The sequence below is a fragment of the Pezoporus occidentalis genome, unplaced genomic scaffold (assembly GCF_034315485.1).
Source record: "Pezoporus occidentalis ecotype Australia unplaced genomic scaffold, CSIRO_AGI_Poc_V1 ctg118, whole genome shotgun sequence".
NCBI lineage: Eukaryota > Metazoa > Chordata > Aves > Psittaciformes > Psittacidae > Pezoporus > Pezoporus occidentalis.
Window position 1 is genome coordinate 2,747,793 of NW_026912972.1, and position 22,577 is coordinate 2,770,369.

Below are 22,577 nucleotides of genomic sequence, written 5' to 3' on the forward strand. Positions count from 1 at the left end.
ATTTAAGACTGTTGGATTTTCCTTCATAGCTTGTGGAACCCTTGACTCCAAGTGGCACAGCACCTAACCAAGCACAGCTTCGTATCCTGAAGGAAACTGAGCTTAAACGAGTCAAGGTTCTTGGCTCTGGAGCCTTTGGAACTGTCTACAAGGTAAGAGTGTTCATTATACAGCAGTGAGTCCCATTAGCCATTAGCTAAACTGTAATACATTTTGTTTCTTCCATTTAAGTAGAGCAGATGAGTTAGGTCAGTGCAGGAACCTCCTGTTCCTGCGTGAGAGTATGACCTGTAATAATCAGTTTTGAGACTTTACTGATGGATTCCGAGAGTTTAGCATCAGAATCCAGATAGAAAGTCCAGATATTTAATTTCATCAGAATCAGTAGTCAGTGGAAAAAGTATGTGCATCATTCATGTGCTGACATTACTCTCTAAGAATGTAGAAAAGAAAATCAGGGGGGCCTGATGAGGACGTTCACAAGATCTTTCCTTTTACATAAGGGTATACTTTTGCTGTAAGAAGTTGTTTTGTGGGATATATTATTTTGGAGCTTTGTGTGCTCTTATTTCTGAGGTTCAGATCTCATCTGCATAATGTGACAATGCATCAAAAGGAACTGTAATTCTGAATGCAGTTTTTATGATTGTTGTTTTAATAGTCTTCTGTCATCTTTTTTTTTTTTTTTTCTTTCTAGGGTATTTGGGTCCCTGAGGGAGAAACTGTAAAGATTCCTGTGGCTATTAAAATCCTTAATGAGACCACTGGTCCAAAAGCCAATGTGGAGTTTATGGATGTAAGTAAGAAATGATCAGTGTCTTTGAGTGTTGCCTGTGGGGCGAGGAGCTGTCTTTCTGTATTCCACAGAGATTGTAAGGAGGAATTTCGGCCTGTTTTCTTTCCTCATTTAAATAGTAGAGGTAGGCTTGTACAGAGGACCAATATTGTGCTGATGTTCAATAAGTGCTACAATATCATGTCCCTGCAAAAACTCAGCTGTGGAGATTTTTTATGTATTTCCCTCCTTCTCTTAGTCTTTGAGAAGCTGTCTCAGTATTAAAGCATATCCATATCATTCTCTAGTGCAGCAAATTCAAACAAACAAACAAAACCAACCAACCAAGGTTACACCTCAGCTGCAGGTAGGTCAGTGCTGCTTTTCTGAAGCTGTAAGAGCTCACCATATAGGTAATTTCTTTCTGGAACCCTGGGCTACCAGGGTAAAGTCAGTGCCATGGTAATGAAGGTCTGGGTTTTTTTATTATGCAGATGTGATGGACCTTAAGATGCCTGGGGTTTTCTTCCTAATAGTTGTTCCATCAGTGGAAGGCTGGAACTTCTCTGACTCATGCTAGATATTTTATTTTCCATGGCAGAGAAGCTGGAGAAAAATGAGAGGAGGAGTTGTAAGGGAGCATCTTACCATGTGTGCGAGTCTTCACTGGTACAGAACTCACAGAAATAGAAATTAACCTCAGCTTTCTTCTGCTTCAGTGTTCCTGAGAACTAAGCACTGAGTCTGGAGCTGTCAGCAGCAGCAAAGCTATCAGTGAGGAGAATGCTGGATTTTAAAGGCCGTTTGCTTTACTAATCTGAAATATTATTAATAGGAGGTCAAGATCATCATTTTCCTGAATGTTCTATGTTCACACAGTTTTTTAGCTCAGTGTCAAGGTCAGGCCTCACTGACACTGTGAATGTGCATGCCCCATTCAGTGACATTTTTTGACAAATCATGGACATTTGTACTTTTTAGTAAATCCCTCTTGTGAGCTTGTAAATTGCATAGGATTTGTAAGTCTTGAAGATGTGTTCAGTGTATAGGCTTAATTTGGTTAGCATTAATGAGTGTAAACCACAAGGAGAATGCACTCCTGTTATAGTCTATTTTTCCATCTAGAAATGGATAGAAATGAACAGTTGTGGATTAGGTATTTCAGACAAATTACCACATGTGAGTTCTTAAGCAATTGAACAAAGGCTGTACAGAGGGAGGGATTTCCTTTGCTTTTCTACAGAGTACTGCACATTTATGTTGATGGCCTTAAATAATCATTGTGCACAAATTTCACAAAAAGAAGGCATTTTGGCCTTCTCCAAAAGGAATGAATTGCACTAAAGGGATAAAGAGTATTAGATGTTTGCTTAATGGAAAAAATAATGGTCAAGAGTATTGTTAATGACAGAGCTGCAGAAAGAGGAGAGCTGTTATTCAGCATGTTTTGAAGTGGATATGCAGAGAGTGCAAGGCTGCTGGAGGATCCCACCAGCTGAGGATCTGACCCCTGAGCTGATAGCAAAACAATAGTAATATCTCCTCCTCTGGTATTGATTAACCTTGAAGCACTCTACAAAGAACATGTAAGATCCTTGGTCAGAATCAAATTTACTTGTGTGAAGTTTCATAGCTCAGCTTGATCAGCTGACAGAGTTCACTGGACCACATTTCCCCCTGGTGTACGCATCATAAGAGCTGATAAATGGCTCAGAAATTAGGAAGGTTTTATGGACACTCGGGGGAGTTCAGCTATGTAAGGTACACCCACACTAGGAATGGTTTCTCTTTAAATTAACAGTTTCTCATTAGGCTCTGACCTTGTTGTAACAAGGTGAGAGAAGTTAAAGTTATTTCTTTGTCCTTAGAGGTTAATAATAACCTGAAGAATTGGATTTCATCATTAGTTGGTAATGACAATAGGAGAAATAAGATGCTTTGCATCATGCTGCATTTGATATAGGCACAGTGGTCTGTAACATCCTCTGCTAAGATGATTTAATTTCATTCTTTTGAAATAGCTGCTCAGACAATCATTCATACATTCCTGCCATCCTCACCTCCTAAGCTAGGCAGTTATTCCCTGAAGCAGCCCACCTTGTTTTAAAGAGAATGATCAATGGTTTTAATGTGACTGCTCCTCTCTGTTCCAGAAAGAGCATTATGAGGAAAATTTAAGCGTACATGTGAAAGCAAAATGCATCTGTTGTGATTCCAGTAAAAGAGTGTTATGAATAGTTGCTGTTGGTTAAAAACAGCTGTATCAGATTTTTTACAGGTATTGAGGTGGTCAAGTGCCATTGTGAACATGGTAGGGGTTAATTCTTATGTAAGTGTCTGACATGTTGGTTGTGAATACGAAGAGGAGGTTAGAGGAAAGCTGGGGTCATTTACGAGTCACACCTTGACTTCCGTATTTTGGACTTGCCAAGTACAGGTGTATTTTGTCAACAGTTACTTCTTACTCAATTGTGTATGTCCTTGTACTTGCAAGTAAAACTTAGCAGTACTTTTAGAGAGGCTCTGGAAAATGCAAAGCCTCCTGTAGCCGGTGGTTTGTGTACAGAGAGAGTACTTGGAACACTTCAGCGTCTACAGAAAGAGCTGATACAGATGTTAGTGGCATTGTCCATAGGCTCTGGTTAGAACTTCTAATGTTGACAGAATGTAAGTCTAAAAGTACTTTGTGAGCTCCTGAAATTCTTCTAAATGTTACGCGAGAAGAGTAAAGAACAACAGTTTGACTACTGGGCTGTCATTTCAGCATCTTGAACACCTGCTACTGGATCTGTAATGACTATAATGATATAATGCATGATGTTAGCACCTGCTATGGCCAAACACCTCCCACCCTCCTTCCATCAGGGGATGGTGAATTGACCATCATCAAAAAGTACTATTTCACTGTTCGGAATTTTGACTTGGGGAGTTGCAGCAATCTTGTTTACCCAGCTTTCTCCACACATTCCCAGCTAGTTCTTTTACACTGTTCCCTGCTTTCAGTTTTTGTCACTGCAGTAGTCTGTGTCCGTTACAACAATGCAGTCTGAAGTGTACCAAGTAACCCATGCTGACAGAAGCAGAAAGTACATGTGGGAATGGCTGAGGGACCGGGGGGAGGGGAGGGGTGGGTTAGTCTGGAGAAGAGAAGGCTCAGGGGGGACCTTATCACTCTCTACAGCTGCCTGACAGGAGGTTGTAGTGAGGTGGGGTCAGTCTCTTCTCCCAGATAACAAGGGATGGGACAAGAGGAAACGGCCTCAAGCTGCACCAGGGCAGGTTTAGATGAAGCTGAGGAACAATTCCTTCCCCACAGGGTGCTCAGGCATTGGAACAGGCTGCCCAGGGCAGCGCTGGAGTCACCGTCTCTGCAAGTGTTCACACACCGTGGAGCCGAGGTCTCAGTGCCATGGGTTAGTGGTGGCCTTGGCAGTGCTGGGGAATGGTTGGACTGGATGAGCTTAAAGGGCTTTTCCAACCTGCTTGATTCCATGATTCTGTGACTTCTGTGGGTTTGTTTTCACCATGCAAATGTTATTGCTACTGTGTGTAAAATATAGGTTTGGTTTTTTTGCACATATGTCTGAATATATATTATTTCTGTAATAATTTCACAGTCTAAAGAATTTCCCATTGGGTGTTGAAATGGATAGGTGCTTAAGTTGTGGAGCATAGTTTTTCCTCCTTTGCTGGTCACACTTCATCATCCCCAGGGAGGTGCTGAAATTGAATTGAGGGTGCAGTTGTTCTTGCTAGTGTGGGAGGGGACTAGGCAGTGGCCACGGGGTGTCAGGAGAGAAGGGTGTTCTGGTCCTCACATTAGGGCTGGTAGCAGAATATATGAGGGTGCTGAGTTTTAGGGAGAGAAGAGGCTTTTTGTGGGGAAAGAAGGCAAATATGCAGCCAAGAGGATACTTGATAGTAAAACAGGGGCTTACAATTTCACTTGTGAAAACAGTTTCCCTTCCTGAGCCTCAAATTGTGTGGCTGTTATGATTGTCTAACAAGTCAAGTAGCCATTGACCTGATGGGATGGTTTAACATCACACCAGATGCTTGACTGATAATGTAACACATTCTAAAGTCACACTGCAGTTGGAAAGCATAACAAACCATTTTTGAGGCTGAAAAAAAACCCAGTTAAACTAACTTGTCATGGGGAAACAGACAATTGATGAGGGCCTTTCCTCTGTAGCCCTCTAAATTCAGATGTTTCCAAGAAGTAATCCTGTGAGCTGTGAATCTGTCCAGGGTTTTGATCCACTTGCAAGTTTAATCTATCCTCTCTGAACTTAAATGCTCCATTATCTGTTAGAAAATAATTAGAGGCTGCAAGCACAAGTCAGCATACACAGAGTTCCTTGGGAGTCCCTGAGCTCATTGAGATGAAGACAGCTTGACTGATGGTGGTCAGCTGATACTGGGCCAGAAGCTAATAATAGAAGGCAGTGCTGCTTAGCTAGGTGAGAAAGTTAACTTGGGAAAAATTAAACTGAAGGGTTTGGGATTTATGGTTGGAAATAAATTTCCCATTCTCATTTGTTTCCTAGTAAGAGAGCTTCCGAGGCAGTTGGTTTCTTTTATGGTTTTATAATTAAGATCTAGGGGGTTTCTTGACTTTGCCTGGACTTACTGTAGTCCCCCGCTGTCTCTAGAAGCAGTGTTCACTGTGCAGGAGAGCATTTGTTAAGTGAAGTGCAAAGGAAGTAAGTGACAATGACCTCCACCAGGTGTGCAGCAAACAGATTAAAGCTGCATATAAGGGAATGATACCCTCATCTTTTTTTTTATGTCTGCCTAATTGACTGAATTAATAGAGCAGTCGGATGTCTTGACCTGCAAAAAGAAACAGCTTTTCCTAAACTGCAAGTCTGTCTTACAGTAAAGCCAAGTCCTCAAGACCATTTGGCGTTAGACGTAAGAAGGTTCTAAGCTGAAGCTTTTGCTTTCTCTGGCACCTGATGGCTTTCACAGAGCCCTGGGGAGCTCCCTGTGGACACCGTGATGTAGTTTCTCAGTTGACAGATGCATTTACACTGAGTCTCCTTGGAAGATTCTGCTGTACAGGACTGTGTAGGTGACTGGAGAAATATTTTTGCCTGTCCCTTAAATTATTTTCAATTCCTTGTATACATTTCCGGCTCCCTAGCCAAGTTTTGACCCAGCTCTTCAACAATGCGTGTAGATGCTTCTGAAAGCCTGAGAAGACTTTGCTGCTAACAGTAGTGGGGATCCAGGAGCCCCAGAGTCATTCCACTGGCTGCATGGCTGCCTGAGAAATACAACTGAGTTAATCTTGAACCTCCATTTAAAAGGCAGCTTTAGGATCGAATGAAATCCTTTATGGCAGCAGTGAGACTTTTTCCTTATCTTCTTCTGCTGTCATTTTTGTAAACATCCTCCCTTCTACCAGGCATCCCTGTAAGAATAGCTGATGATGAACAGCAGTGTTGCTGCCCTGTCTGGCAGTGTGCTTCATCTGCGATTCAGACAGGTTTTCTCTCTATCATATGAAGTTGCTGGGGTTGGGCAGCAAGGGCTGACCTAACTCATCTGATTGTAGACTCCCATTTGTGCAGTGTCCCCTCTTTCCTCCCACTTACGCTGTAAGTGTAGCCACTTAGGAGGGGAAACTGTTTGCTTGTCAGTTCCAGGCACAGAAGCTCACTGTGATTGCAATTACAATTTCCAGCTTGTCCAGAGATGCCAGAAATCAAGCTGTCCTTGAGAGCTCTGCATACCATGCACAAGCCCCCAGAGTGATCAGCCTCTGCAGAAGCTGGAAATCTGATCACTACTGAAGGTTGACTGCTTTGAGTCATCCAAAGATTAACTGTTTCAAGGCCACATTTGTGTTAGTTCCATCCTAAGTAGTAATTTTCTCTTTATATGTTTACATCAGTAATTTTTCCTTCTACAGTATGCAAGGGTAAGATGTGCGTGTGTGTCAGGTTTCCATATGCAAGAGCATGTGGCTGTACAGAGAAGCTATATACGCAGAGGGGATGAAGTACAAGCGCAGCCAGCCAGCACGGTCTGTTTGGAAACAGTTCTGCAGGCATTACACTAAACTGGAAAATACAGTGAGGGAAAGAGAGTTTGCCTGCTGCTGGCGATGGGGAAATCTGAGCCCCATTGAAATCAACGGGAGCTGTGAATTTGCCAGTGAATTCTGCAGAGCCAGGACTTTACCTCTGGACTCGTTCTTCCAAGTCTGCCACAGGTTTAAGGGAGAATCACATGCTTTAGAGAGTGACTGCTGGTATAAGATATTCCTAAATGAGTTCAGAAGTATATTGAGAAGCTTTTTGTTGAGGGCAATGGCAGAAAATCTGAGAGTTCGTATTGCATTATGACTTGGAAACCCTGCATGAGGTTTTTTAAACCTGTTAGTGGGGAGATCAGGAAGGAGTGTTAGTTTATTCACTGGAAAACATAGCTGGGGATTAATGGAAACCACTAAAAATCCTAATCAACCTCAAGATGTAGTTTTGGCTGTAAAATGTATCTGTGTACATATGAAGGAAACATTTCAAAATGCCATCTTACATCATGACCTCTTTTTAAAGGTATGAGGTACACCAATAACATGGTTGATACTTGTTGCTTTGAAGTGTACATTTGAGCTTCATTACTGAAACATGAAGTTATTTGCTTCGCTGTATGTGTTATTGTTATGAAGGTTGGGATCCCATAGTTGTCCCTTTTTCCTGGAAAATTGAACAGGCAAAAGATGGAAATACTAAAAAAAAAAAAAAAGATTAGGCAGAGAAGCAGTGGTAAGAGTGATAGAGGAGAGTTCAATTGGGAGACTTAATCAGAAGCTCTTGGGATTTGTATTTCCATTATGAGTTTTCTGTTGCTTATGATACTATGAGTCTCTAGTTTTTGGCATTGTGCTTCATGTTGCCACCCTATACTATACATTCAGGTCTGGCTCTGAGCAGGAATGCTTTTCTCCAGATTTGTACTTTCCCAGGACTTCCATGCTTTGTATCTGGATGTGTGCCTTTAGGAGAGCAATCTTAGCACTTCAGTAAAAAAAATCTACTGGATACTGTAATTTGGGGGAACTCAGCTTCCAACATGATAGTGCCTCCAGGTGCTCGTCTTCTCCTGTGCAAAACCGGTGGATGGTTTTATTTAAGGCAGAGGGGTAGGTGTTACCTGTGCTGGAACAGATCCTGCTGGAGTGCAGCAGTGGAGGTTATAGCTGACGGGCTATAACAGTAAGAAACAGCCTTCCTTAAATGTCAGCGAAGTGACTGGGATACTGGAATTCTTTGCAGAGTCTTTCTGACTTTCAGATGCAAAATGCAGAACTGAAACTGACAAAACTTGGCAAGGTGGAAGATGAGATTATTGAATAATGCTTGGTATGTTATGAGAAGCTGACACAGATATCCAGTTTTATAGAAGACTTGGGCACACAGAATTGGACCACTGGTGCTGACTAACCAATAAAAGAAACTGAATTTAAGAAGCTTGTATTTAAGAAACTTCATGTTGCTTTGTGTTTTTGCTTTGTGACCCTAGCTCACATTAGGAATAGAAAACAGGCATACATTAATGTTTAAGTTCCTAAAGGGCAGTGCTTATGCCAGAATGTTGCCACACTGATTAAAAAATGCAGGTTTTTATGGGACCTGTGATAATAAAAAAGAGGTGCTGTTTCCACAGGCTTTACTGTAAGGCATCCCAAACAAGCCATCACTAGTTCGAGGTTAATGGTGAGCCTAATGAGGTTTCAGGAGAAGACTGAAGAAGAAATGTCTTGATATTTAAGTCAGCTGTAAAACTGCATGTATATGCTGGGTAATCATTTCTGAAGTACACTTGTCTGTGATTTAGTTCAGTGCCAAATGGATAGGCTATTACATCCCAGTTTTTTCATGAAAGGAGACTGATGGGGCTGTGTGTGATTTCCAGCACATGCTGCAACTCACAGATCAGCAACAGTGCACGAAGTGAGCAAGAGCAAAGGGCACTGGAGGATCAAGGCATCGTATTTGTTGTACTTGGGTTTAAACTGCCAAAGTGCCGAGTCAGCTTAAGAGATATCAAGGGGGTTTGTGTCGTAGTGAGGAAAAACAATCCAACACTGTTTTATACACACAAATACACACACTGTGTCCATTTTTAATAGACATTGAAGGGTACAGAAGCACAGGCTTACAGGAGCTAAACTTGAAGTATCACTGTTGGATATCTTTTATCTTCAAGATACTGTAGTTCAGGATACTTCTCCCTTAGTGATTACCCTTAAAAATTGTTTTCCATATGTCAGTGCTGATCCAGACACCTCTGATACATCAGCAACTGTCACAGATTAATAAAAATTAAATCATTAACATCTGTTCATATTAATATTCTGCATATTATTTACGAGTGATAGTCAGCTGTCCCTATTGCTGCTTGTCACACAGTTGGAATGGAAGAAATAAGACAAGGAAATCTGGTACATGGCTGGATTGCTGATACTCTTTGTAATACCCTGCCTGGTACCTTTTAGACTTCGCTGCAATAACTAGGACAAACAGCTAGAGCTGGGGTCACAGCGTGGCTGGCAGTCCCCCGAGCAATAATTGCTGGTTTGAAATACTTGGTCCTTCAATACTGAAAATGCAGTTCCAAAAGGAAAAGGTTTCACAGAGCAATATTTTCTGTATTAACTTTGGTGTTGCTTCCCATTGTAATATACATCATCTCTTGGACCTACTCAGATTAGAAAACCTTTGTGCTGTGAAACATGATGAGCTTGTCTCTGCCTCAAAAGGCTCTCAGTCAAGCTAATAACAACAGATAAAGGATAGAGAAATTGTTATTTTCGTTATACCCGCTTCTAGGTGGGAATAGAATGTGAATAGCAACACAGGTTTCATCACCTGTAAGCTAATTGTTTATTGGGTTCTTTATTAGTTCTTATTTTGAGTCATGTTCTGGTTTTGAATTGTCTTGGAGTGTTTGCTTAGAAAAGCAGATACTGTACGAGGTTTGTTTTCAGACAAAACTGTGTTACCTGCTTACCAATAACATGTCTCCAGTGTTCTTTTCAGACACCTCATTAGCAGTCAGTGCTTTCCCCAAGTTAGGTATTTTAAAGAAGCTGGATGACACTTGAGAGAAGGCAAATTGTGTATTAGCAACAGAAGAGAGAGAATAGGTAGGCTTACCTCTTGGTCACTTACAATGTGATTACAATTGTATCCTGAAGATTTCTGCTTTATACAGAATATCAGGTTTTTAATTACATGGACAAATATGCACTGTACAAAATAGAACTGCATGGGTTTCAGAGAGACTAGGGCCTGTTGTTATCTTAATGGTTTACATGACAAATGATATAAAAATATTTAAGCAAATTCAGCTATGTAGATTTTTGAGGTATGCTGAGAAATTGCAGCTGTGTTGTATTTGCTCAGTATGAGCTTCAGAGGCATTCCTTGATCCACTTGCATAGGTAAATTCTATTACATAGAGCACTATCAATGCAAAGGTAGGACATAGCCAAGTTAAATTAGAGTTTATATGATGGATATGTAAGACCTCAGTAAAGGTCTTACATAATAAAGTAGGAGAACATGAAACAGTTCCCCAGGCTTCAATTTACTGAGCGGAGGTAATGTCAGTGGATAAACAACCCCCAGATTGAATCTATTATGCAATGTTCCTGGGATTGAGGATGTTTGGTGGGCAGGCAGTGTCTTTTGGTGGAGTTCAGTGGGATCGTTTTTATGTGTATATAACAGCAAATTTTAGCTCTTTGTAGGTTTTGTAATGCCAAGCAAATTGTTGTTCTTTAAAATGAAGTGTTGGTTTAGGTCAGTGGCTACAGTCACCTCCTAAAAATAGAAGTCCTCTGAGAAGTTGTGTTAGTAATGAAAGTGGAAAGAAATGGGGTTTGAAATGAGGAAAGAAAGGGTTTTTCCTTAGTTAAATGTTTTCTTGGCAAGATACTGAACAGATATTTCTTGGTAAAATACATTAATTTGCAGGAATGAAAAGGATGAGTTTCTGCTGAAGCTTTTCAGCAGGAGATAAATTCCAGTGAATTCTTCAGCTAGGAGATGTTTTAGAAATACGATAGTGATTGAAATACCTGTTTTGTCATTTTCTGAATGAGCTCCGGGAGGTTTCTGTTTTGAAGCCATTGGTTGTTTCACAAGTCAGACTCTAATAAGCATTAGGCAGGAATGCTGTCAAATCCAAATTGCAATATTACACCTTTTCATGTGTGATTAAGTTGTGGGCAGAAGGGAGAAGGAGTGGGGGGACTGGGCACTTTGGCTTTATCTGAGTACAGGATGGGGAATGTTTTCCAGTGCTGGGTCTTGTCTGAGGGACTAAATACTGTGTTCTGCCTGATTTTAAGCAGGGCAGGGAGGTGCTTCTGGTTCCTCTGTGACTAATCTATCAGGTGAGAGCACAATTTACATTCTTGACAGTGCTGTCATTCAGATGAGAACGTAGATCCAAGTGAAACTCTAGACTGCCTAAAGTTATTGATGTCATGGTAATGACAGCTTGGCAAGCTCTCAAAGCGTCCCAGAGCTCCAGAAAGTGTCTTAAACTACACTCTGTCAACATAGACGTGTTTCTAGCTCAACTAAAACTTGCAGATCAGCCCTCTGGCCTGCAGTTGAGCTGGTTGCTGGAAAAGTGAGTGGCGCTCATTCTGCTTATGTGGCCAGGGGTTCCAGTTTTTCTAGTTGAAGTTTCCCTGGCAGTGTCACTTAGAGCTTTTTTGCTCTCTTTCCTAGACCAATGGCTGTTGAAAAGCAGATTCACCCTGGTCAGCCTTGTCAAAGCTAGCTGTAGGAAATGCTAGCAAAATACATTTGGGTTTTGACTTGTAGAGTCCTTTTAGTTGAACAGACCTTCAAAAGTTCTGGATCTTGATACCATGCCATTATACCAGCATAGTTAAATGTTCTGGGATGATTGTGGTAATTCTCAAAAGAGAACAAAAGTATAATGTAAATTATTATTTTCCCTATTGATACCACTCTGAAATTACAGATTATTTATGAAATAGGCATTCACTCCTGCAATACTGCAAGTTTAAGTGATGCTTGTCCATAACTTTATGTTCTTGACTTCTGTGCTTCAGTGAGATCTTGTCTTTACAAGAGTGCCTTCACAGCCACAAAGACAAACTAATAAATACAGTTGTATTTATTGATTTGTCTGAGGCTTCTGTGTTGAAAGCAGACAGTTGGCCACTCATTCATGTAGGTTTGTTCTTGGAGTTGTTTAGCTCACCGTGACAGAAATCTGGACCTGAACATGGCCACACATCGCAGATCAGTCAGTATTTGATGTGGGGGTTATTGCAGATGTCAAGATTTTATCCACATGAAAAAAAAAAAATCATTATTATTATATTGTTATATATGTATTGCCCTGACAGTAGGACATACTCAAATATTAGGGATGGATATGAAACCTTATGATTCGAGCATAAGACAAGCTGCCAGTCTTTAAGGTTTATAAGAACCACCATACGCCTTCCCCCTCTCCTTTTGCCCCTTCCCAGAAATGTGTCTGTAGAGGGGCAAGGGATGTGAGCTGCCTTTGCTCTCCTTTGCACTGACTTCCTAAATTCTGGCTGTTTTTCAGAGCCAGGGTGCTGAACTGGGTGGGCATCATCCCATACGTGGCCATGGAAGGGGATGGAGGAGCTATTCCAGCTTGCAGCCGCTTGTTTATCCCACCCAGCCCCAGCAAGATTGGGGAGAAAACACGAGGAACAGGAGAAAAGCCTGCATCAAAATATGGATAGGGAAATTGGTTGCTGATAACTGTCACATGCAAAACAGACTTGACTTGGGGAGTTGAATTTATTGCCAGTTAACATAAACATTTAATAGCTAACTCAGGAAACAGAAAAACCCAATCCCACGTTAGAACATCTGCGGAAAAACCCCACCTTCCACCCCTTTGCCTGGCCCTACTCCAGTCAGCTGTTCCTGGCTGGTTGCTGCCTGCAGCAGCTCTGTACTGTTCAGCCTCTTCCTTCTGCAGCACCTCTGCTACCACAGCCCTGCCACGTGCACCCTGTGCTTCCTATATCTGCTGTTCTAGCAGTGTCCTAAAGCTGGGCGGGATCTACCCACCAGCAGGGGTAAGGACCACGTCACTGAATGAAGAAGGACTCGTCCAGGATGGAAGTTCTGCCATGGCAGGTGAAGCACAGGGCAGAGCTCAGCCACACAGCACTTGGGAGAGATGATGTAGATGGGAGGTGTATGAATTTTGGTGGCAGCAGTGATCTTCTTTCAAGCCTATTTTACAGAGGTTTTTAATCTCATCTTTGGGAGAAGAGTAGGTCAATGAGATGGTAAAAGAAAGTAGGGAAGAAAAGGGTGGAGGAAGAACTGTAGAAACTCAGGAGAAAGTAGCAGGTGGAGTGATACTGAAAGGAAGAAAGCTCTGTACTACAGGAAATTTGTGGCAGCTTTTGATGACTTTGTGGTTCATCGATGCCAGCTTGTTAAAAAAGAAATCTAACTGTGAACCAAACAGTCCAGTGAAACTTTTGTTTAAATATCACGGTCCCTTTGCAGTGTTTGAGTCCTGAGTGTGATGTTCTTACGCAGCTGAATACAGATGAGGGAAACATGGAGATGAGTTTACTTTGAATTCTCAGTTGTGGGAGATGAAATACCTGGATTATGCACAAAACGTATCTTTGATTAAAGCAACTCTTAATGTTGATGGTACACTTGATGAAATTATGTTTCAGTCAGATGCTATACCTTTAAATTGATCTTGAATGAAGAGGGAGCTTCAAGTGTGTGATTATGAAGTGAAGCTTTTCAGTGATAACCAGAAAATTTCAAAGCAATGTCCCGAGACTCCTCAGAAAGGAGTGAGATCTTGATGGATTTTTCTCTCCCCTCTCTATCGCTCACTCTCTAGCCCTTGCTATCACTCAAATCAGAAACCAGAGCAATAGTTCCCTCCTCCTGAAAGGAATCTGCAGCTAAGGCTGAACATGTTTATATGCTGGTCAGTGGTAAGGTCTGTTTGAAAGGATTGCTTTATTAGACTTGTACATTTAAGACTTCAGATATCTTTGCTAGTTACATGAAAACAGTAAGAAACAAATTACTTCTGACAGACTATTCTGAAATAATGACGCATGTCACAAACTGTAAGTAAAACATTTGTCACAATATGATAGAATACTTTTTACCAAGATGTGTGCACACTGTTAAAGCCCTTGCATCCGCTCTGCAAAGTGGCCAGTCTGAAACCCAGTGTTACTTCTGGCATCTTTCAGTGGAAACATTTCTGGTTGCTGAGGCCCTGAACTCTTGACATAACTCTTGCATAAAAGTGAAATGAAAATGGGCTACATTGTGCTTTCTTATCACAAAACTCAGTGTTTTCAGGCAGAGTTCACAGAGGCTGGTGGGAGTTGTCTCCTGACTTGGATGTTTGATGGAAGATCTTCACTTTGCTGCTTGTGCAAAGAGGTCTGTTCCTTTAGACTTGAGATTCTTCCTCAGCTGTCTAACATGATCTCTGATGAGCTGGGAGGCTTACTTGGTACAAAGTCAGCAGGAGAAATAAGGAGCATGTGGTGTGTGGGTTATACAAAATGCATCTCCTATGCCTAACTATAAGCACTTGAGGCCCCATGGAGTCAGATGGTTGCCTATGCCCTCAGTGTTTGCAGGGCAGGGATCATGATGCTGGTTTTTGTTTGTTTGTTTTTACTTTGTGTTGCTTCAAGATAATATAGAGAGCCAGATTCACTTGTATAAGCAAGTGAAGGTATCTATTCCTTCATTAATAGGACATACTGCTTCTCTAAGGTAGGCACAGAATATTGACCCAGCAGTCTGTAAGCATCACCTGCAAGAAGGAGAGTTTCAGATCCCTGAATTGGGATAGTTTCACCTAAGTGTTTGGAGGAACGTGAAATTTGAATCACATGGGGCAATTGCATGTGTTTGAATTAAGTGTCAAGAGTGCAGTCTGGGCCTCTGCAGTGTTGAGTCAGGAAGACTACATACCCTCTGTGCTGTGTGCAAGTGCTGTGACAAGCAAAGGAGTCTCAGAGGGTATGTCTGCTCTGAGAAATGCAGCACATTTAAAGACACACACCAGTTCCAGAAAAGGCTGTGCACCCACTTAGCAGTGCCTCAGCCAGAGACCTCTCCTTCCCTTCCCTCCCCTCCCCAATGTGTCTGCTCCTAATGAGTATACAGCAGTGCATGGAAATGCAGCTGTGGCAGTTGGTGCAGTTACTGTCCCACTGTTGCTACTATCCCACTATGGGCTCTGATATCCTGTTGGTCTCTATGACTGCATCTTTCATTTTCAGAAATGGCTGAGACATTTCAACAGAAGCTTCCCAGAGAGTATCTGCCTGAATGGTGAAAAACTGCAGCAATGCTGTAAAGCAATTGAAAACAGAATCTTGCACAGGAAATACAGGGGAAATAAGCAGTAGGGGTCGTTGTCATATATGATCAGTGTGGCCGTGGATGTGGCTATGTGTATATGCTGTGCTGTCTCTCAGCTTAAGTACTTGTGCAGACTGCATAGGCTAAGTCAGCTGTAACCTAAAAGATGTCCAAGACCTCGCAAATGAAAGGCATTGAAAATGTGTTGGGCTTCCATTGGATCTGCCCTGAATTGGACCAGACCTGCATTCCAGACAGGCGTTTGCCCTGGCCATCAGAAACACTGTAAAATTAAGGTAAAAAGCAGTGTATTCACTGTAGTATCTCCTGTTAGCACAGCACAGCCCCTGGTTTCAGGAAAATGCCTAGCACAGTACGAAGTCAGCTTTTAAATACATTTATTTACTCTACAGTGATTAGGAAGAACAGAAGGACTGTGCTTTTCTGGTTTGTTTTGTGTTATTTGAGGGCATTTTATGGTGAGGACAGTTAGAAGGTAAGGAAACCAAAGATTTTTCAGACTTTGTCTCTGCTTACTGAACTCCTTATTGGTTACGTATGTTCATTTGGAGCAGTGACATTGACCCTGGGCTTGCTGAATTGGGGCAGCAGGTCTGTGATGTTTCTCCTGCACTTGCTCTGCAGGATAGCACATGTATGTAGAACACTAAAAGGGAACATTGGCTACCTGTAAGTTAGCTTCTCCTGGTGCTCTGTGTTGTATGGTCATGGGTGCTCAGGAAGCTCAAGTGTTAAAGAACAAGTCTTCAGAAGGAATATCTTCTCCTGTCTGCCAGATATTTAAATCTGATATAAGGGCATCATCAGTATTGCTTCAAATGCTAATTCTTTTGCTAAGTGAAGTGTTCAGCATCAAGAAGATGAGGTTACCAAGCCCTGCATTAGAAGCTGCTGGGATCCACCACACAGGGCAGGACTCTTAATGACACAACCTGTTAAACGTGTTTAGAGCCTTTGGAGGCATCTTGATCTGTATTGATGCTCAGATTTTCTTTGGAGCATGGTTGTGGACTCAGCAGGGTGATGGCCCACTGTTAGATCTGCCTGGTTCCAAGACCTCAGGGGTCTCAGAGTTACCTCTAGCATATAATCACAGACTGGTTTGGTTTGGCAAGGACCTTAAGATCATCCAGTTCCAATCTGCTTCCATGAGCAAGGATGCTTCACACTAGACCATTCTATGATTCTGTGATCATGCTGGCTAATATTTATGTTCAGCTGTCAATTATAATTGTCAGCAATAACACATCAAGGTAGGAAAGGAGGAAGTTAAATATTATCTTAAAAGGTGTGCTGCAGGTGTTACTCAGAGCACCCTTTCTTTCTTAGTCTTAAGAACTGGTTTTTCTTCCTCACCCTGGAAGGCTGAAATGAAAATCCTGCTTTAGTTGGAGTTTTGAGTTACTTTTCAGAATTAGCAGTTGAATTAAAGATATTTCAAACATGACTGCAGATTATAGGTAAATCAGGAAACAGTGTTAGGCAGGATATTCAAAGCTATTTAAGGAATGAAGGCGACTTAAGTGACCTGTGAGAAGCGAGTGGCTAGTTCCCTTTGTGATCTGTGTTGCAAGTGCTTTTAGCTAGATGTAACCCTGCATTGTATCATCATAGTGGCAGACAGCTCTCATGAGTTAACTGAGCTCTACCTGTCTAAGCATGTTTTGGCAGTCTGAGGGCTTCTTCTGGCCTCTTGCTGTGGGGATAGCAGGTGCACCTCCTCAGACCCGCATTGACATAGCTGTGCTGACAGAAATCAGAGTCTCAGGTCTGGTGATGTCTGAATGGAATCTGTGAAGTCCCCCTTCTTCTTGAGTATGCTACTGCGTTACTAAATGCACACGATGGATCAGCGTAAAGCATTGAAATAACATTTATGTCTTGTTTAATGTAGGGTTGTGTATATAAATCACGGGAGTTGAGCTTAACGTGGCAATAACTCAGCTGCACTCAAAAGGGACAGCAAAGAGGAATGATCAATGTGACATGATTTCTGTATTCAAAATGGCATGTCTGAGAAGTAGAATACTGAGTTGAACATGGGAAGTTCAATTGAAGTCACTTACTATTCTCTCTGTGGTGAGGCTGGTAGGACACAGCAATGGCCCTGCCAAGCTACCTGTGGGATTAGCTGCCTTCCACATCAAGGCCTTTCTTTACCAGCCTTCTGCTAGGAAATTAACACCATAAGCACTGCTGTGTATAGAATATACATATGCAGCCTTGGTTTTAAGTAACTCATTTGAGATCTTGTAGTATCCTAGCCTCAGCTGGTCAAGGTTCACCGTAGACTGCAAAATACGTCCTAGAGGTAAGGGCAAGCTGAGGTCTGCAGTTGCTACCTGTGCCTAAGCTGGCTGGTTTATAGCTGCCCTGTGTATGGCTGCCACACACTGCTGTGATATTAAATACCTGAGTAGCAACAGCATAAAGAAACTCCAGGAAGAGATTTGGTTTGGCTGGTGAGTTACTCTTGTGATAAGACTTGTTGCTGCTGCAGATCAATAAAGGAAAGTGTCTGATGTCCAACAGGAGCCTTTCAAAACTGTCACCACTCCTGTCCTTTCTCAGGTGCTAGTATGAGGACATGATGTTACAAAGTCTTCTGAGGGAAAGGGAAAATACCATATCTTAATCATTTCTCTGTCCTCCTTCCCTTTCTTATTTCAACCTTCAAATGACTGGAGAGAAAGATGAAGCGATTTGGGGCACAGTTCCTACCTCTGCTTGAGACTTCCTGTGTGACTGTGGATAGTAGGTTGTGCTTTTCTGTACCTCAGTTTCCTCTCCACTAAATCAGAATAAGCACAATGTCAAAATCACCTGCGTATTTGTGCCAATAGAGACAAGTTCTGCAGCTGTGAGGCTCCCAAAAGATGTGGGGAATTGCAGAGGCTGGTTTTGAAGGATGCCAGTGTCAGAGAGCCACGTCTGTGAGTTTTGGTGCCTTACCTGATTAAATGTTCTACAAAACGTAATTGGGAACCAGGCCATCATTTTGCCCGAGTGCCATGGAGACTGGAGCTCCAGGGTCTTTTGTGTCCAACTAGAGCTTTAAATGGGGACTCGTGTTTGTATGTGCCGAAGAGATTTTTGAACTGCTGCTAAGTCACAATGTTTCTGTTGCTGTTGTTTGTCTGGTTTGTGTAATTGGTCTCTAGCAGAACAATTGCAATCTCTTTTACTTTGTGTCTGTGCCAGGCCGGATAGACATACCCCTGCATTTGGTTCTCCTGTAGATGCAAGTGCAATAAAAGTAACAATACTTATTACTAATGAGAATAACTGTATGAAGCCAGGATTCATGCTAAATTAGTATCCATTAGTGACTTAGATCTCTAATGAAAGCTTCCTTATTCTCTGTTGTGTATCTCAATTCATTACAGAGTAGTCCATAATATTAACAACATTTTTAGTATTTTCTGGAACCATTGCCCAAAACTATTAGAAGAATATGTGCTTTCCTGTTAACAGCAGCATGAGGCAAATGGCACTGATTGCTTTTGTTATTGTACAGAAGCGTCTTTCCTTTGGACTCAGACTTGTAAATAGTAAATAGCTGGAGACTAATGGAGCACGTGCTGCAAAGCTTTCCATCTGGTCTATATTCTGATCAATCTCATTATAGAGAAAAGCCCTCCTGCTCTGAGTTCCTGGAGGAAGTCTTACTTTTACTCGGAGAGGGAAAGGGCAACAGTACTGTTCCCTTTTGCATGTGCGCGAGGAAAAACACGTGGGATAAAAAGCAAGCAGAAGGCAGAGTAATTTTGCGCTCTGAAATTGGATAATGCAGGTGTCAACAGGTATTTATTCTGGTGGCCTCCAATGACATTTTCTAGTGACAGCCCGAGAGAGGCTAAAATTGTTTCAAGGAGACCCTGCACATGTGAGGTGAATGAGCAAAAACTGTAGTAATTAGAACATAAGGCTACTGGAATTCGGATCCGTTTTCTGATTTGTTGCTTGGAATCTTCCTCGGAGCTCCTCCTCCAGTCATCCCATCAAATAGCCCCTCTTTATTCATTTATTGATTTTATTCCTTCACATACATTTAGGAAGAAAAAGGAAGGAGATGCTCCCCCAGTGGAGGCCATCTGCTCTTTTCTTATTGCGGGGGGGGGGGGGGGAACCCTACAATTAGTGTCTTCTTCATCTTTTCATTTTAACAAAAAAAAATAGAGAGGGAAAGAAAGAGAGAACTATTATGCAAATACTCTGCAATTTGGTTTCAAATATTCTTTGTACTATGATGAGCAATTTCCTTTAATACAAACTCAGCCTACTTGCCAGGACTTTTTTTTTTGCCTTAATATAGGGAAGGAAATAACCCCCAAACTTCGATGAGTTGGGGGTATGCTATGTTCCTCTGATGCCAACTTTTTCTCATCCTTTTTTTTCTTCCATTGGCACTATTACAGCTGTTATTCTTTTAAGTTGTCAGAAAGCTGTCGTATGGGGGGTTTAAAGAGAGAAAGAGAACCAAAATAACTTTACAAAGCCGCAGTTTCATCTCAGTTTTCATTGTTCCATTGGCATGATGAAGTGGTCTTGAAATGGAGGACTCGGTGAAAGAGGGAAAAGCTTTCTCTCTGCCTTTTTTGAATGCCAGTTGTTTGAAATGGCAACATTACCTCCAAGAACAGTTATGCAGGGTTTGTTATAGAGTGCTCCTGTGCTCTTTGTCACTGATGTGAACTTCAGGGCCAAATAGCATAGCCAAGCTGAAGTCCACTGGTCCTTGGTATTGGACAGCTAGCTCGCTAGCTGGAAACCTCTGAAAACTTACGATCTGGGAAATAAAGTGTAGAAGAAAGAAAGGAATATTATTTCCCATTTGCTCTGTGGGAACTTGAAGTATGGTAAAATGAGAAATAACTCATCTATTGGGAGAAGACTTTGGAAGAGTGAGGAGCTGAGCTAAGAGGCTCAGATTAGAAAGCTTCTGCTTTCTGTAGTAGTCTACTTGTGGCAACAGGAGACAGGTAGGACTGCTACTGCCACTGGGCTACTATTGCACCATCACATCCGCTAGTTTAGGCTGTTGCTGTACAACAGTCATAGAGATGGTAAATGGTCATATCTGAGGGCTTAACAGATCTGCTGACTTTCAATAGGACTTATGAGCATCAGACATATTTGAAAAGCTCACACTAAACCTCCTGATTCTTAACCCTTTGCAATTTGAACTTTGGGAAAGCTTCAGTTGGCATATAAACGTTCCATGCTTAAGCCTATAAAATATTAAGCATAAAATCTGTGATCCACTAAAGCATTTTAGCACAGTTTAATCAAATATCTTGCCAAATTAGGCCTAAGTGGTCATTTTTGCTATACGCAAGTGGACAAGTGGCATAGTTTGCTTGCATCAAAAAAAATAAATCCTGATGCCTGGTGGATTGACCACAAGCTGGGAAAATATATTCAAGGGGATGCTGATCCCCTTTAGATGTTCTGTTGGAGATGGGAAATGACCTACAGTTAGAGCCTTTCAGCACACTGGAGTAACTGGATCACTTTTATTGTTGCAGGAAGCTCTTATCATGGCCAGCATGGACCACCCACACCTGGTGAGACTCCTGGGTGTCTGCTTGAGCCCGACCATTCAACTTGTCACTCAGCTGATGCCTCACGGCTGCCTGTTGGATTATGTTCATGAACATAAGGATAATATTGGCTCCCAGCTGCTGCTAAACTGGTGTGTCCAAATAGCTAAGGTACGTAATTCATGCTGTTCTTTTTGTGTCCTTTACATAACTAACTGGAAAACATGACGTACAAAAAGAAGATACAAAAACGTTGTTTGGGGTTTTGGTTTTGTCTCTGGGTTGTATTCAGGCATGGTTTTCCTTCCAGGAAGGTTGGGTAGGTCTTGAAATACATGTAGGGGGTCCTTGCAGGGATGAAGTGGAGGAAGAAGTGCCCTGTTAGACATCTGGGCCTGCGCACAGAATGATGTTTCAGTCTCTTCTACTGTTCACTATTCATAGGTACCGATTTAGCCTGATTGTAGTTTTCAACCTTTCTGAATCTGCATTGCCAGTTAAATTCTGATATGCCATCAGTTGTCTGCCCCCATGCTGCCAGGAAGATAAATATTCATTTTGTGTCACTCCTCTGGGAACCATCATGGTTCTGAGGTGTTTAAGACCTATCACAACAGCTGAGACTGGAGTGTAATACCGCTCCTCTCTGCAGAATGGGAAATCTCAAGGGCTGGATCCTGCTTTGCTTGCCATGATATAATGCTCTCTGCTTTCCTCTGGGGTTTTGGGAGCAAGAGTGAAGCTATTTTCATTTAGATCCAGACTGTGCTTCAGCTGAGGTGAAACATGTATGCAGGCCTAATGTAATCCTTGCACAGTGGTTTATCTGTGTTTTAGGTACGTTCAGCTATTCTGTGTTGTACTAAGGACGAGTTATTGCCAATCAGTTGTAAAAAGTAACAAGACATGGCATTGCAGAGGGACATAGTTTTTCATCGAGCCCTGACTTTTTGCTCAAGGAGAGGAGAGGGTTGAGCGTCATTATTAACAGGGACTGTTTTCTTTCCAGGACCAGATCCATTGTCAAACCTGCCTGGAGGTTGCAGTAAATTAAATGATACTGGGTGGAGGGGGTGATCCATAAAAGAGGTGGGGGGAATCCCAAACCCACATTCTGATGTTTTGCAGAATTTTGTGTGTGTGTTAGGATCTGTGATTCTGCTGTGCTGTGGTAGTAAAGCAGCCAGAGCTGCATGGAACATTGGAACACCCTGTTGGGGATGTGCAAAGATTTATTTAGGGCTGTTATCAGACTGAGGAAGGTGGAGGAGAAAATACATATTCCTGTTTGAGTCCTTTCTCTCAACACAACCTCCTTCCCATCTGTTTCCATTCTCTTGATTGATAGTGGCTGTTAATATTTATTACAATAGGTTTACACAGTGGCGTGTGTGAAAAGATAACCCACCTTTATTTTCACTTTGTACATGTATATGGCCACTGACTCATTGGACTTGCTTTGCTGTGGACTTCATGTGGGCAGCTGATTTAGTGATCAACAGTAGAGGCTTCCAGAGCTGACAGGTCTGTGGGAGGGTCTGGGAAGGCAGGTCATGGTTTCCCCACGGTGATTCCTATCAAAGTGAAACAAGTTCTAAACTGATTCCTGTTGTAAATGGTTTCAGTGTAATGTGGGGATTGGATTTGGGTAGAATGATTTGAAAATTGTTGCCTGCCACTTTTCTTGATCACTGTGTTATGTGGGAGGAGAAGATGAAGTATTACAGATATTTGAGTTCTGAGATGATGGGTAACCAAGCAGTGCAGAGAAGTGAGATTATACATGTAATATTAACTGATGAAGTGTCAGGAAGAGAAAGG

The 22,577-nt window shown here is 41.9% G+C and overlaps 1 protein-coding gene across 7 annotated transcripts in view; it reads left to right on the forward strand.

Annotated features, from left to right (window-relative positions):
* ERBB4 (erb-b2 receptor tyrosine kinase 4) overlaps positions 1 to 22,577 on the forward strand; it is a 604,652-nt gene that overhangs the window by 485,265 nt on the left and 96,810 nt on the right. For all 7 annotated transcript variants that reach the window (XM_062602108.1, XM_062602146.1, XM_062602123.1 and 4 more), the window contains 3 exons: positions 30 to 152; positions 698 to 796; positions 20,742 to 20,927. In XM_062602108.1, the coding sequence (XP_062458092.1) occupies positions 30 to 152; positions 698 to 796; positions 20,742 to 20,927 (408 nt within the window). The remainder of the gene's footprint in view (positions 1 to 29; positions 153 to 697; positions 797 to 20,741; positions 20,928 to 22,577) is intronic.